General features: G+C 40.4%; 2 protein-coding genes across 6 annotated transcripts; one reads left to right on the forward strand and one right to left on the reverse strand.

Annotated features, from left to right (window-relative positions):
* Positions 1-182: 182 nt before the first annotated feature.
* On the reverse strand, positions 183-7,862 carry tax1bp3 (Tax1 (human T-cell leukemia virus type I) binding protein 3). The gene is made up of 4 exons (XM_035413670.1): positions 7,619-7,862; positions 5,050-5,169; positions 4,443-4,520; positions 183-2,390 (listed from the first exon to the last, which is right to left on the reverse strand). The coding sequence occupies exons 1-4, from the start codon at positions 7,655-7,657 to the stop codon at positions 2,253-2,255; spliced, it is 375 nt and encodes a 124-aa protein (XP_035269561.1). The 5' UTR covers positions 7,658-7,862; the 3' UTR covers positions 183-2,252.
* LOC118225374 (calcium and integrin-binding family member 3-like) lies at positions 6,439-15,432 on the forward strand. Of its 5 annotated transcripts, none has more exons than XM_035413666.1 (7): positions 6,439-6,492; positions 9,834-9,950; positions 10,875-10,909; positions 11,641-11,752; positions 12,620-12,767; positions 14,006-14,201; positions 14,875-15,432. In XM_035413666.1, exons 2-7 carry the CDS (start codon positions 9,900-9,902, stop codon positions 14,894-14,896), a joined length of 564 nt encoding a protein of 187 aa, XP_035269557.1. In that variant the 5' UTR covers positions 6,439-6,492; positions 9,834-9,899; the 3' UTR covers positions 14,897-15,432. The 5 variants fall into 5 exon arrangements, with proteins under 5 accessions (XP_035269557.1, XP_035269559.1, XP_035269556.1 ...); XM_035413668.1 differs by lacking the exon at positions 6,439-6,492 and adding an exon at positions 6,799-6,817; XM_035413665.1 differs by lacking the exon at positions 6,439-6,492 and adding an exon at positions 7,228-7,292.
* The last annotated feature ends 78 nt before the right edge of the window (positions 15,433-15,510 follow it).

A 15,510-nucleotide genomic window follows, 5' to 3' on the forward strand; every position in this document is an offset into this window, starting at 1 on the left:
TCAAAGGAACAGTGTGGACTTGTTGGCAATTGACCTTCGGAGCAGTGTTGTTTTTAATAAATAATTACGTCTTAACAAAAGAGAATAATACTGATGTAAAAGGGGAGACGGTGATTCACTGATTCTCTAAAGCACAAAAACAAACTGTAAAACTATAATTAAAACTAAAACAGAAAAACTGGTTGCTTTGTTAATGTCATCAGGGAAAGCAAGGATGAAAGTTTATTTACAATTTTCCAAAAAATGATTTAGTGATTTCATGCTGTAATACACATTGAGCAAAGTAAAAAGAAAAAAAAAAACATTCATCATTTTCAATAATGTGCCGCAGTCATTATGATATACAAAACCTACTTTAAAAAAACGGTTGTATTAGCATCAAAAAGTGAGTACAAATTCAGACTATTTCATATAAAATAAGTCATGGAGCACAGAGTAAGCAAAACATTTTGGTGCAGAAACACAGAGGTCATGTTTATTCTCTGCTGCAGTGGCCTCTTCAAGACTCTGAATAATGCTGTTTTATTTAGTATCAAACAATTCTCCCTAAACTGTGAAAAGTGAGGAAACTACTGCCAACCTCAGACTATGTTCTAAAGAACTGTCAAGTAGTTAATTGTTAACAATTGAAGAACAAGTATTTGGGACATCGCTAAAATATTACAAAGAACTCAAACAGAAATTATATACTGTATACCAGGCACTCCGGTCAACTGTATGCCAATAGACTTTAAGTATATTTTCACAAATAAATACAAGCTAATTAACAAATGATTGGTCTGGGTAAAATTAAAATGATTCAACTGCTGCATCATCTAGAAATAATTAGTGTAAAACTGGAAGATGTTTCTTTAGGAATAGAAAAGGAGACAGTTTGTCATGTAGGCAGAGGCAAAATCATTAGTGTTATTTTTAAGGCGAAAATTACTTTAACAATGGACGTGTAAAAACCACAGAGTTTGGTCCAGAGGAACTCCAGTGTACAACTAAAGAGAACATACATTTGTTGTTCAAGGTAAAACTTGAATCTCTACAACCAAACTAGTGTCTGCATATTAACATCGCTTCAAACTGAAACAAAAGGCACTTGTACAATCATCTTACTCTGAATCCCACAGGGTCCTCCGCTGCCACCAGAGGAATTTTCAAATGGACCACAATGACATGCTTTGAGTCACACACGTCAGTCCTGCAACCTGTTTTTTTATGCAATGGCTGTATTCTAATAATTTATATTTTCTTCTGCTTTCAGTCAGCACGAGAAGTTTAAGGGTTTAGGTTGCACAAGTGTAAAACATATAAAAATGACATTTGCATACATTTTTGCTACACATTTTTCTTTGGTATAATGTCAACTACATAAAATTGAAACCCTAAGACCACGAAAACCAAAGAAAAGTACCCAAACATGCTCATCCAATTTTCAGCAGTGTGAAGCACTGAATGTTATTGGTTGTGGCACATATTCAACACATACTTAAAGAAAGAAGAAAAAAATCCAATTGGGAATCCAAAGACTGTAAACCACATACACTGATATCAAGAACAACTGTCTCCATTACATTATTTAGGTGGAGGCTTCAAATAAGCCCACTGGGTTTTCTGCCTCTCCCTGCACTGTATATTATTTGTTATCTTTGTCATTTTTGTGTATTTTTAAATCGTGCAAAAATAATAAAACTAAAACATTAATACCATTACACGATTAATTAACAGCCTATATGCACGAGAACACAATCATTGAATGAAAATGACAATATTTCATTTGAAGAACAAGGATTACTTTTCATAACCAACAATTTTCCCCTTTGGTTTCTCAGGAAACAGTTGTACTTTAAATGTAGAGATGTGATACCTATTTTAACTGAAATTTCAGGTTAATGATTACAACCACCAATAACTTGGATGAACCAGGCCTCATTTAACACTTGTGTATCAGATATTTTAACAGTGAGAGCAGTAGTATGAAAGAGATTGTCCTTCAAACTGCCAATACACCAAAACCTAGTTCAGGCTCCATTAGCCATTGAAAAATATAGTGTCGCTAACAACCGGAAAAGTAAAATACAATGTAGTTCAGTTTGTAATTTGTATCCAGGAGCAGATGGGACTAACCACACAAACTAATTTGAACAGTGGGCAGCTTACTCGGATGTCAAATTCTGACAGTTAGAGCAGAATACGTCAGCACAGCTCTACTGAGTGCTGTGGAATAAATCTTTGGATTCCTGCTCTTAATCTGGCGTAGTGGGTTAATGCATCATGGAATTCCGGACAGCATCCTCCAGAGACCTCCGTGTCACCAGTAGCCTCACCACCTCCTCGTTCTTCTTGGTGAGCCTCTTCCGCGCTTGGTCATGAGTCACCATCGTCATATCCCACCCATTCACCTGGTATCAGCAACAGAAGAGTGGTACTTCAAAACACAGTATGCAATACTTGACACGTTCACAAACAATATTTCACACAATTTACAATTTAGTCATTTGGCAGACACTTTTGACCAAAGTGACCTACAAAAGTGCATTTCCCAGGGTAAGCAAACACCACTAGAGCTATAGACCATTACAATCATGGAAGTCGCACTGTCAAGGTGCATGCCTCAAGACCTGTGAGATCTAGGGAGGGAGGGGTTAGTAACTTGTTATACACAAACATTGAGGTGTGGTCTGATAAGGCTGGTTTTTATATCTTTGTGAAAAACAGGTAGTGAATCTGCCTTCCTGATTGACCAGAGAAGGTCATTCCACCATCAGGGGGGTAAAGGGCGGAGAAGAACCAGGCCAACATGAAGTGGCTGCAAGGAGCTTTAGGAGATGGGACAGCCAGCTGGGGAGAGGATGCCAACAGAGACATCTGGTTGGAGCGTATGCTGTAATCCAGGGCTGACCAACCCTGTTCCTGGAGATCTACCATCCTGTAGGTTTTCACTCCAACCCTAACAAAGCACACCTCATTCAACAGCTAGAGATCTCCTTGAGCTGCCAATTAGTAGAATCAGGTATCCCAAATTAGGGTTGAAATGAAAAACTTAGGAGGGTTCATCTCCAGAAAAGGGTTGGGCAGCCCTGCTGACATCATTTTCTGAAGATAGCAAGCAGCAAATGGTTCTGCCCCTTCCTAGGTCAGTGAGTGATATTTGAACCGAATACAAGCATCCAATGGAAGACAGTGAAAGAGCGACCAGGCGAGCGGCAGCACTCTGGATCACTAGCATTGGCCGGATGGCATAGGCCAATAACCCAGCCAGCAGGGCTTTACTATAGTCCAGACAAGCGATTACACCTAAAATAACACACATGGTCAATTGGCCCCCATAGCTTCTTCAACTGGAGATAGAAGATTTTTTTATTTTTTATTATTTTTTTTAAATCAAAGGTGCCAAATGGCTCAAAAGCCATTTGACTGCTCTTACGGACTGCGTAAACACAAGGAAACTCTTCAGTTGCTGACAAGAGAACTCAAGTGAACAAGAGGAAAGAGCTTATCTTGGGGAAGCTGCCTCAAAATGACAATCAAAAGATGGAATGAAAATAAACTTCTCGTGATAATGGATTCCTTTCAATGAATAACATGTTTACAGGCTATTTCAAGCCTTGAAGATACATCAGTCCGGTCAAGAATTTTTCTTTTTTCAACACATCCATATTATATGCTGTGCACTGAACCCAATACAATAATTAAGCAAACAGCACCATCTAGTGGATTTATTGAAAAGTATGGATGTTTATCGCTGCCAAATTGAAATATGATAATGCAATACCAGAGTTCCTTATTTCATTTCCATGCCATGCATGCATATTTACTGCTAAAAATCAAAAACTTTTTTCTCTTTTTTTGCCCACTCCCTGACTAATATAACATTCATCCTCTGCCAGGGCATATATACCCAATGCCCATCACTGAAAGCTGGGTCACGCCACACACTGCAATTTTCATGGTCTGTGTGGCATTTTGTCCGATGGTGAACCGGATTGGTCTCGGCAGCGCTGGCTGGTGGGGAGAGCACATGCACCTGGGTTAAGTTCACTAATCAGCCCAGGTGCTTAAAGGTGTGTTCCTCTCCCCAGCTTGGGGCCGAAACCAGGAGCTCACACAGAGAGAACGTTTCTTTCTTTAGTTTTTGTTTGTGTGTTTTCCAGAGCTCGACAAGAAAGTAAACCCACCGCTGAAAAGCTGGTCACCTGAAAAGCGGGCCAGCTATGTGTGGTGAGCTGAAAAGCTGCTGGTCAGTTTTGCTTTCTTTTGTCTTTATTTTAGTTTGTTGTTTTAGTTAATTGTTTTTGCCCGGAGCCCATGAGGGGGAAGGGTGAAGGTGTTTGATTTATTTCATTTCATGTTGGTGTGGGTGCGGTCTCTCCCCGTGTAGCAACCAACGGTGCACTCCCGGAAATGCCGCATCTCCCTCCCAGGGGTATCACATCGGCGTGTGAGTGTGATACCTGCATTATCTTGTCTCCCATCATCAGGCCTGCAACCTCTGCCGGTCCTCCTGGGGTCACCTTGGTAACATAAATACCCTGTGCGCACAGAGAAATGGATCAGCGCAGCACATTGTCAATGCATTTGTAATTCCTCAGTGGCGATATTCTGTCTACGCCCTGCTCCGGTAATTCAGGACAGCGTGGACCAGCTTTTCTCAGAATCCCCATTTCTAGTCACAGCTTCTTTTCCCTCCAGAATCCACCAGCTGAGGCGCATCCACGGCACAGAAGGAGTACCCTTCACACACAGTAGGTGCCTGACAAGCCAGTGGAGGCTGCTAAGGGAGGCATTTACAGCACCTATCCACCCTACTTGGTCCAAGCCACAGCCAATTACGACACACCCCGCAGAGCTAACAGTCAACACGGGCGTGGTCTGGTTCTGATAACGGACTGAGGCACACTCACGCACTAAGGACCACAAGCCACCCAGAAGCCCGTCTCAGGTACAGTGCTTTCTATTAGGGTCTTTGCTTCAGATCATTTACCTCTCCAACACAGAGCCAGTCACACTGCTAATGAAAGCATGAGCACAAGAAGGCCCCTCCCCCCACCCCTACCCTACCTTGTCGGTCTTGTCCTCAGAGAAGGGGTTCTGTCCTGGATCTTGGTCTATTCCTCCTCCTATGCTGAACCCCAGGATCAGGTTGTCGCCCTGACGCAGTTTGTTGATCTCAATGCGTTGCTGAAACACAAGTTCAGATCCACAATCACTCAATTTCATCCCTCTATTCATCACCTGTCTTGCGTAACTGCGGAATAAAATGTGTTTGGTGACGGTTAGTACGATACGCTCCTAGATCAGAGAACTAAAATTAGCTTGAGCACATGCAGTGAATAATGCAAAGGACAGAACAAAACAAAATAAGAAACATGGACAAAGGACCAGGACACATCAACTACAGGATCTTTTGCTTAGTAAAAAAAACACGACAAAAGAGTCAGGGTAATAATAACACTCGAGTTTCAGGCAGGACAAAATAGGAAGTCCTCCTAACAATGGGGACAAGTAGACATTTCAACCCATGATTAACAGTACCCATCCATACGGGGGGGAAAAACGTTCCACATGTTCTTGGATCACAGATTGCCACTCTGACTCAACAAATGGCTTTTCAGTCCTACACAGGACAGTCAGGCTTTTGAGCAGTCTGCCCCTCCACATGCTACGCGGCTGAGGAAACAGCTATTCCGTCATGCTGACAGATGGAGGTTTCTGGCAAGTTTAATGGTCCCGTGCACAAAGCTGGTCTGTGTGATGATGAATTCCATGTCAACATCTGGTACTCAATAGCATATTGTACCAGCGCTGCAGACACGATGGTTTTGATCTTTTAAATATAATATTCCCATGTGGTTTATGGCCCCTTCTTGCAGAAAGTTCAGGATGATCCAAAATATATTATGTACTGAGTTCCAGCTTTAACAAAAAAAAAAAAACTAAAACAAAAAATTTATTTCAAAACAGCAAGCGTTTCACCGAGAAACCATTGGCTTGTGTAGAATAGAAAAAAAATTGTTATTTTTTGCAACCATTTGTATTACTACATTCACACGTTAGGCCGCATGGATACTCAAATCTGGACCTCAAATCCAAATCCAGCTCTGGTTTCTATTCCCCCTTGGTAACTAAAGAAGCAATTAGTGCTACTGATTGGCCAGACTCTATTCACACCTGACTTCCAGGTAAAGAGAGGGTGGAAAACCAGCAGTTCTTGGACCTCGAGGGCCATGATTTGAGTAACAGGGTGTTGGGGTATTTGCGAGTTCCTTCCAGCAAGCACAGTATACAACTTACTGGCATTAGTTTAACCTTTACCACAGGGGTCCTCAATCTTATCCAGAAAGGGCCGGTGTGGGTGCAGGCTTTTGTTCCAACTGAGCAGTTACACACCTGATTCTACTAATCAACCACTAGAGTAGTCTTTGCTAAGGACCTTGATTAGTGGAATCAAGTGTGTCACTGCTTGGCCGGAACAAAAGCCTGCACCCACACCGCCCTTTCTGGGTAAGACTGAGGACCACTGTGGACCTCTGCTTTACCATAAAAACCTTTACGATAAAATAAAGAATAACGTAAAATCATGTCTATGTTTTTTCTAAAACATAACATTTTCGTGGTACAGATCGATTGTTTTGGATTTGGGATTATACCCCTAGAACACTGCTCAGCGTTTAATAACATAATTTAGAACACCAGTCAGTCAAACACATGCAGAATGCATTTCGGACGTCCTGACTTTACGCACTGCAGCCTTATTAGGAGCGCACACCTACAACACACATTCCACTACCCCGCCCTTCGGTCTCAATGTATCGGTTTTGTAGAACAGGTACCAACATGTTCCGACATTACCCGAATTAACAGCAAACAAACATATATGATTCGTCAGCATTTGATATGCTACTTTGTGGCACATAAACATTGCGTTGGTTGGTTTTGGTGTACACTCAGATAAAGCTTCTCGTGTAACGAGACAGTTTTTCATTCTAATCACTTTATTAGCGGTATAATCAAAGTCGCTTATTTAAAACCTTAGTCCTTACAACTTTTAACGTTAACCCAATAGCCTATACATATTTATTTTTTTTAATCAGTTGCACAATAATTTGGAAATCAGTCAAATGTTCTAGGGACCTAGTTGCAAACTAGCTTAATTCATTCAAATAGCCTACAATTTCGGTATAAGATACGGTAGCTAAACGCAGTAATGCCATTTGAACTAGATAGCACAATTATACAAGGGATAGCAACGATAGGCTGTTCAAGAGAACGTAGCCTACCTCCTTCCCTGGAACAAACGCAAAGTAGGCTAATGTTAAATATCTGACATTAACATTAAGATAATTTATATGAAAACCTCGAACAAAGAGTAGGCAACAGCAATAGTAAGTTACACATTTATAGAGAGATTGCAAATGTACCGATATAATTACACGGTATACAGCTGCTGAACTTAAGTAAAACTCCTGTTCTCAATTGCCGTAACAAAGCTTTGCGATCATAGGTCGATGTTGCAAACGCAAGACCGAGGCTTTCTTGGGCCTAAACAATAGATGCACCGGTCGCGCAATGTTGGCTAGTTGGTTACACCCCACACACAGCAAGCTACTTTGTTCACTTTTCAACTTACCACAACAGCAGCGACTGGCTGCCCAGGGATAAAAGACATCGTAAACGGGTAAAGATTTTTCACTCCGTAAAGACGCAATACTTAAAGTTAATTTTTTTCAGAGGAAAATAGATTTATACACGGCTTTCCTTACGCGCGAGCAGCACATTCAACTAATAATTCATGACTTGTATAGGCAGGGCTGATGATGTAATGGACTGACTCCGTATGGTTAGTCATGATTCCCGTAGTCCTGGGACAGCTAAGTAACGTCACTGCCTTTTATTTCCTACATCAAGAAATGTTTTAGGGTTCCAAGCACTGAACTCTGTGTTATACGCTTTATGGTTCCAAGCACGTAGTGCTGGGACCTTATTGTTTTTGCGGGAATTATTTCCCCCCCCTTCTTTCTTTCTGATAAAAGTAACTTAGAAACCAGTCCTAGAGTAACCGCATTTGGCAGATGGCATTAACAGCAAACACGCCGAAACTCGTCATACATCCAACAGGCATGACTTGGCGCCAAATAATTTAATTAGAACATGATTGGTCAAAATTAAACTAAAGATTTACAGTATGATGTCTGTAAAGCGATTTTAAATTTACCGATGGAAGGCCCTAATAAAGTCATAATATTCTTTCTGAGGCGGTCAACATAGCGTTTTACAACCCCATTCCCCTCCCTGAACACAATGAATTAGGGTTTGGCCTGATGGTTAAGGAACAGATCTTTATTGCCCAAGTTTTTCAGCTTGAGTCCTACAGTAACAATTTTTATGGTATGTGCTGTCAGGGGAATCAGGATGCTGTTTATGCAGTTTTACAACCGGAGTGTTGTACAATTTTGATGATGATTAATGAGAGATGCTGGAGTCACACTTAATTGATCCCACTCATGGAAATTTAATTTTCAAACTTGACCATGCAACATTGTCCTCCTCCATTGCTGAAAAAAGATTATTTCTGAAAGCGTTCAGCTATAAACATATCAAAAGTTGTGATATGATAAAAACTGAGCTTACAATACATCGAAATCTTGGTCTGATGCATTTACAATGTGAATATTTCAATATTGTTTAATCAATTTCCATCAAACTGAAGTGTTATGATGTCTGGACACTCAAGATGATGTCTGTAAAGCTATGTCAAAATGCACTGATTGGAAGGTACTAATGTAGATATACTTTTTGAGGCTTTCAAAACAGCTTGGACATGACACTCCACCCCTTGCAACCCCACCCACCTTCTAACACACTAAACTGGGGTGTGGCCTAGATAAGAAGCTGGCCTTAAAAACCAAAGGTTGCTGGCTCAAATCCCAAAGCCGCCACATGAGCAATCATCTAACAAAAAGCTGTCAGTGCAGTTAGCATTACTTTTGTGATCACTCATGGGAATTCAATTGTCTCACTAACTATGATCCCATGGCAAAGTTGCTGGGGGGAAAAAAGCAGATTTTTGTTGTCCTTGATTTGTTAACACGTCGAAAAGTGGCCTAACACAAAATGTGCCGTAATTTACCAACCGCCTGTCCAGTTCTCATGAAACCTTTGTTTACTTGTCTTTTTGCCTATGTTGTCTGTTTCATAATGTTTCTCTGTCTGTTTTTGCGAGGTGAGCTTGGAACCTTATAACTGCTGCTTGCTGCTTAATCTATTTTTAATTCATATCAAACCGCAATTGAAAGCCATTATTTATCCGTATTTGTTGGGATTTCATTATTGCTGGAAAATACATTTGCATTTTGCTCTTACATGTTTAATTATTGCATATTTTGTTGAATAATACTTTATACAATCATACAATATCCAGAAAACTACAAACTATAATTTTTCTTTATGTTTTGTTATCGATTCCTGTGTCGGTTGAAGTATTCAAACCTTTGTGTGTTCATAGTAAATTTTACAGCTAGATCAAATGAATATTGTAGTTCCAAAATTCAGACACACACTGTAAGTCGTGTACATAATTACTATATACCAGCTGTAACCTGAGTCTTGGCCAAGAGCAGGGTAGGCAGTACCCATAGAGTACTGTTCAGGTGTTGATACCACTCTGAATGATGCTGGGTGACAGCCCTTGTTTGCATTCAAAGAGGCTGCCATTCAGATCAGGGAAAACGATGAAATGCCTCCATTATAATAGGGAATGAAAGAGGCCATGGGTTACCGACACCCGATACTCTGCTTGCTGGCCTTCTTTTGTTCCAGCATTTTCATATCTAAAATATCCACAGGTCCCCTAAAAGGATCTCAGCAGTGAGCACTACAATGGCGCTGAGAGCAAGCATGCAAATGCAAGAATGGGGAACAAGCAGACAATATTTACAGCACAGCAGTTAGATGCCTACCAGGTTTGTACTTTTATTTCTATCCACCTGCTCAATTTTCCTGTTTAGGTCTGTGTACAGTAACGTTGTGTTCATATCTGTTGACTGAGGTATTGTACCGTTAACTGAGTACTGTAAGTATAATGTAGCTACTCATGCTGGGCATTTAGGAACCTCAGGTTACAAATGGTGCAAGTGGCTGCAATACACATAACAGGCCTTGATACATCTAGAATAATCCATCAGAATTATCGCAACCTTTAGATTTATTTTTGGTAGACAAAATAAGAGCCTCTGATGAGCAATTTCAAAGACTGAATGAGTCAAAAATATTTGTGAAGTAGTGTATTCAAAGAAGACAATGTATTGTAAATGAGCAGCATATGGTGGAAATCATATACCTATATGATGTACATTTCCTACTGCCTCCAAGAAAGTGTCCAGAAAATGATTCAGTTTTTTTAAATTTTTTTTTTTAAACCAAAGGCATTTGTGGCTGTACACATATAAATCTGAATACAGGTTGTGGTGTTATTGATTACCGGACCCTTTATTCTTATAGTTCGACTGCTCTGATTGGGTTTTTAGGATTTTTCATATCTGATCATTAGTATGTATGGGACATTTTGGGCTGCAATGAACTGTGGTTTACTATCAGAAGAAACCATGGAAGGGAAATTTGATAAATGTTTTCCTCTATATGTGCAAATTTGCAATGCCCACATCCTGGAAAGTACTAATTATAGATTTGTGAGATAGGACACCTCAGCAGGTATAAAACTTAAGATAAAACCTATTTTCAAAAGACATTAATTCTTAATTGTGACAAGTGTCCAGCCAATGGAGCTGTGGTGTTCTAGTGTTCTACTGTAAACAGCAGCAAAACATTCAGTTTTGGTAGCTTGTCATAATACATTAGCTTTTATATGTTTTTGGTTATATTTGTAGGACTGCACATTTTTCACCAGGAAAGAAATCATAAGGTAAGAAAGTATATGTTTTTGGTTATATTTGTAGGACTGCACATTTTTCACCGGGAAAGAAATCATAAGGTAAGAAAGTAAATCATTTTAATCACAAGAGCGTTATCACCTACTTTCTGATGCTTATGATAATTTTTGAATTAGCTTATGTTTGACAAACTGTGGATTTAACAGCGTGAGGATGTTTCTGGCCAGGAAGTTTGCCTCTGACCCTGGAGGCTGCATGAATGCTGTACACAAACAATGGGACTTCTGTTCTGACACGCAGGCTTTGAATTGTAGTTACATTTTGCAGAACAAAGTTACCAACTTAGAGGATAAATGATAAACACGGTGGCTTTCTGAAAGGTCACTCTGCATTCTGCAATGGTAAATCCTCATGCAGAGGGAAAGCCAACTTCTTGATAATTGCCAGAAACTGAAGACCACAAAGAGAAGTGCTATATAGTGTATCAGGACTTAATTTTGACAATGGCTTAACATGTCTTGGGCTGTGATTTTCACTCTAATTTGTAATAACCTAACCTGAAAGTTACCAGTTCAATGAAATATCAAGGTTATCCTTCAAAAGAATGGCTTCCATTAATTCAGTTTATATTAATTAATATCTCTTTTGACTATGCTGAGATAAATATTTATGCAGTATGTTATGTATGTTTATGGGTTAATTTGCTATTTTACAGAATGCCTTACCCAGTCCTCTAGTGTAACAGTTCACATTTTCTTTGCAGACTATTCCACCGATACCGAGACTTGGCACCACAGCTAATCCCCCTTGACTACACCAATAAGCCAGATGTTAAGGTACCATACGAGCTGATTGGCAGCATGCCGGAGCTGAAGGTATACCCGTACTGAGGACACCAAGCTGTTCACTCCCATGCCTCCCATCAATAATTCACTGCCTGCTAATTGAGCCTTGGAGAGTTTATGCACCACTTGATATCTGTGAACCTGAGGAACATGCGAGAGGTCCAGAGCTTACGCTCTTTGCAACAAGATCTATTATGTGGCACTTAGCACTCAGTTCCAGCAAGCACACTGCAGTAACGACAGACATGTTAACACATTTAAGCATCTCACTAGCATTGGCTAACAGTATTATTAAGAACAGAAAGCTGTGTGAACAACATAATCAAAGTACACTCCTGTTGCATATCATTTGCATGCCATGACTTCCCTGATGTCTGTGACCTATCAACATCATCAGAGTCTGGATATCTTATTTTCAGGTTGTCCTACAAGCGATACAAAAACTCTTTGCATTTGAATGGATCTCTGTGGGAATTGGGGGGTGGGCAAATAGTTTTTGTTCATGGCATGCAAATGATATGCAACCAAATACAAAACATGACTCTTTTATTTGACATCACGTTAATCTGTCTACTGTATAAGTGAATTTCCCTGTTTCTAGCTTTTCCCCAAGCAGTTCACTGCAGCAAAAGTAAACGAGCAAACGGTGACTCAGGAGGTCTCAGGAGTGCATTTGTTTAATTCGTGCTAATTTTCTGACCAATGATTTGTTGCTAAGACCATTAAAAGCTTAATATTTTGCCATTCTGGGCTTGGCCCATTTTTTTTGCCCAGGAGTGTACATTTTAACTATGAGATGGGAAATAATGGTGAGCCAGTGTTACAAGTCTAAAATTAAAATGCAATTGCTGTGCTATGAATGGTTCATCCGTTAATTGCGGTGCTTGTACTTTTCAGGAAAACCCTTTCCGTCAGAGGATAGCTGAGGTTTTCTCAGAAGATGGAGAGGGCAACATGACACTGGATGACTTCCTGGACATGTTTTCTGTTCTGAGTGAAATGGCACCCAGAGATCTGAAAGCCTATTATGCTTTTAAGATTTATGGTCAGTGCTGATTAAGTTCTTTTAGTGTAGGAGAAACTAGCATCAGTATGAACAATCAGATTTTATGGCACCAACGTCATTTAATACAATATGCAGTGGTCAAAAATAACCAGTAAAATAGCCTGAGCCTTTTACCAGTAAAATTAGTATGATTAATACTTTCCTCATGCAAAAGGCATAGTTTGAATTCTGTTGAATTACAATCTTGAGTCATCACAATAATTACATATATTAAATATAATTTCCAACCCTTTCCCACAAGCTCATACATAAGAATCATGTCTTAAAGAGGGTTGTGTGGAATCCAGATGCTCATGGCATTATTAAAACAGTTGTGACCCTAATAACTAATAGAGCAGACAGTTTACACATTGGGCTATAGCCATTATTGAGCTTCCCTGGCTATACCAGAGTATGCCATGTTTGTTTTATTATTTTAAAACTCTGCATGTTCTTGGGAAGTGACTGCATAAACCCATCTGCTACCATAATCTTGGGTCACCTGGCATTCTGACTTCAGAAGGGAGTCAGGTGAATCAACATACTCAGAGCTTGACCCTAAACAGTTTGAGGAGACAAAAATTTAAGAAAAACATCTAGGAATAATTTAGTCCCATTAGGGAGAAAAGGCTGCATGCGAAAGCATCAAATGTGTCAGTGTGCCAAAGTTCTCTAATTAAAGCATGCTGACAGATCAGGTTGTTTTACAGAACAGAGCTGTGGTCATGGGTCAAAGAAAGTTTTCATGTATTATTAATGCTTGTTAAAAGAGAAGGCAAGCACGGCCACACAAGCTTAGTTTACAAACCACCTCCCAGTTCAGTGAATTTACCTCATTTTTTTACGATTGGAAGAAGTAGGATCAAACTTGAGAGTAAAATAAGCGTCTGGATTTCACCTCAGGCCAAGAATCCCTAGGGACAAGAGGAGCTGTGCACTCCTCACAGCTAGTCTCATATCAGATGCCCCTGAGAATGATCAGCTTTCAGCAACCCTGAACTATAACTGCAAGACAAACTTGGCTGACAGGCCTTTAGCAATTCAGATCATAAGAAGGAACTGGAAATAGTCGACAGACCAAAAGATCTGTAAATTAATTAATGACAGAAGTCATTAGAAATTAATGATATAGCCAATAATGGATTCATTCTGCCTCTATATGTGATAGAACATTGCGCTGGCATTATTTATTTTAATTTTGACCTTGTGCCTGTTTCCATTTTTTTCCTGCCATTCAGACTTTAACAATGATGACTACATCTGCAAGTCGGACCTGGAGAAGACACTGAACAAACTGACCCGCAATGAATTGTCAGAAGATGAATCGCGGCTGGTGTGTGAGAAGGTGATAGACGAGGCTGACCTGGACAACGACGGCAGGCTCTCCCTGGAGGACTTCCAGCACATGATTGTCCGCGCCCCGGATTTCCTCAGGTTCTCCCAATGCCGTGTTATCCGCATGCTGGTCTAGCAGGGCCACTGCGTCCATCTCTATAATCATGCAACAGACTACCGCTACCTCTATCACAACTGCTAACACAACCACTACCAGTACTACAACCGCTAACACAGCCACTACCAGTACTACTGCCACTAACACTGCCACTACCAGTACTACAACCGCTAACACTGCCACTACCAGTACCACAACCACTAACACTGCCACTACCAGTACTACAACCGCTAACACTGCCACTACCAGTACTACAACCGCTAACACTGCCACTACCAGTACTACAACCGCTAACACTGCACTACCAGTACCACAACCGCTAACACAGCCACTACCAGTACCAACAAATGGGAACACATCCACTACCAGTACTACAACCGCTAACATTGCCACTACCAGTACAACTGCTCACGCATCCACTACCAGTACCACAATCGCTAACACATCCACTACCAGTACCACAACCGCTAACACATCCACTACCAGTACTACAACCGCTAACACACCTATTGGCTTACCATAAATTGGACTTATGTCAGGTTCCTGGGGCGCATACTGCACTGTACATCCACTGGCTCAAATGGCGAGAGACAGATCATAATCAATATTTTGCTGTCAGTTAAGTGTGAATTTTAAATATCTTCTCTTTTGCAGCACCTTCCACATAAGGATATAAGGAGCCTTTTGCCTCACAGAACAGCAGCACAACTCACTTAATGGATTATACAGAGGGAAGATGAAGTTGGATAAATTCAGCCAGAATGCCACTGGCATGAGCCAAGAGTTGTTTAACAAATGTGGCTGAAACCAAGAGCGCTTCACAAAGACAGACACAATAAAACTCTTATTTGGAGTTTGGTGCATAGAACAGAGAGACCTGGTAGATCTCCAGACTCAGAACTCATAAATTCCTTTAGCGATATGTTAATTTTGAAGGAAGCTGGAATGAATATGCTCACATATGCACCTCAGCTTTTTGAACGGCATCGTGAAAAGCCAAAAACTCAATCCCCCCCCTCCTCCAGGCCGCCTCCACTTTATGCATGGCAACAGTTTCACATTTCAAGGCTTGCACTTTCTGCAAGTTATCATCCACCGTAAGGATTTGTGATTATCAGAGTTTCATAATAGGTGTAATTGTTTTGGTTTTCCAGTTGTCTACTCTGTACAGTGCACACTATAAACCGGATCAAATATAGAATTCTGACTATAGAATTCTGGAGATATTATTTCTATTTTCTATTTGTGTTGCATTTTCTATTTTTCCATATACAGTGACTGTACACACAG

The sequence above is a fragment of the Anguilla anguilla genome, chromosome 4 (assembly GCF_013347855.1).
Source record: "Anguilla anguilla isolate fAngAng1 chromosome 4, fAngAng1.pri, whole genome shotgun sequence".
NCBI lineage: Eukaryota > Metazoa > Chordata > Actinopteri > Anguilliformes > Anguillidae > Anguilla > Anguilla anguilla.

What these genes read in the sequence shown, in the direction of transcription:
- LOC118225374 (XM_035413666.1), top strand. Translation starts at nt 9,900, where the DNA reads ATGGGGAACAAGCAGACAATATTTACAGCACAGCAGTTAGATGCCTAC. An exon ending in AGCAGTTAGATGCCTACCAG is followed by an intron (nt 9,951 to 10,874) that starts GTTTGTACTTTT and finishes TTATATTTGTAG; the next exon opens with GACTGCACATTTTTCACCAG. An exon ending in GCAGCATGCCGGAGCTGAAG is followed by an intron (nt 11,753 to 12,619) that starts GTATACCCGTAC and finishes TGTACTTTTCAG; the next exon opens with GAAAACCCTTTCCGTCAGAG.
- tax1bp3 (XM_035413670.1), bottom strand. Translation starts at nt 7,657, where the DNA reads ATGTCTTTTATCCCTGGGCAGCCAGTCGCTGCTGTTGTG. An exon ending in CTGAGGACAAGACCGACAAG is followed by an intron (nt 4,521 to 5,049) that starts GTAGGGTAGGGG and finishes CTGTGCGCACAG; the next exon opens with GGTATTTATGTTACCAAGGT. An exon ending in TGGGAGACAAGATAATGCAG is followed by an intron (nt 2,391 to 4,442) that starts GTATCACACTCA and finishes TGCTGATACCAG; the next exon opens with GTGAATGGGTGGGATATGAC.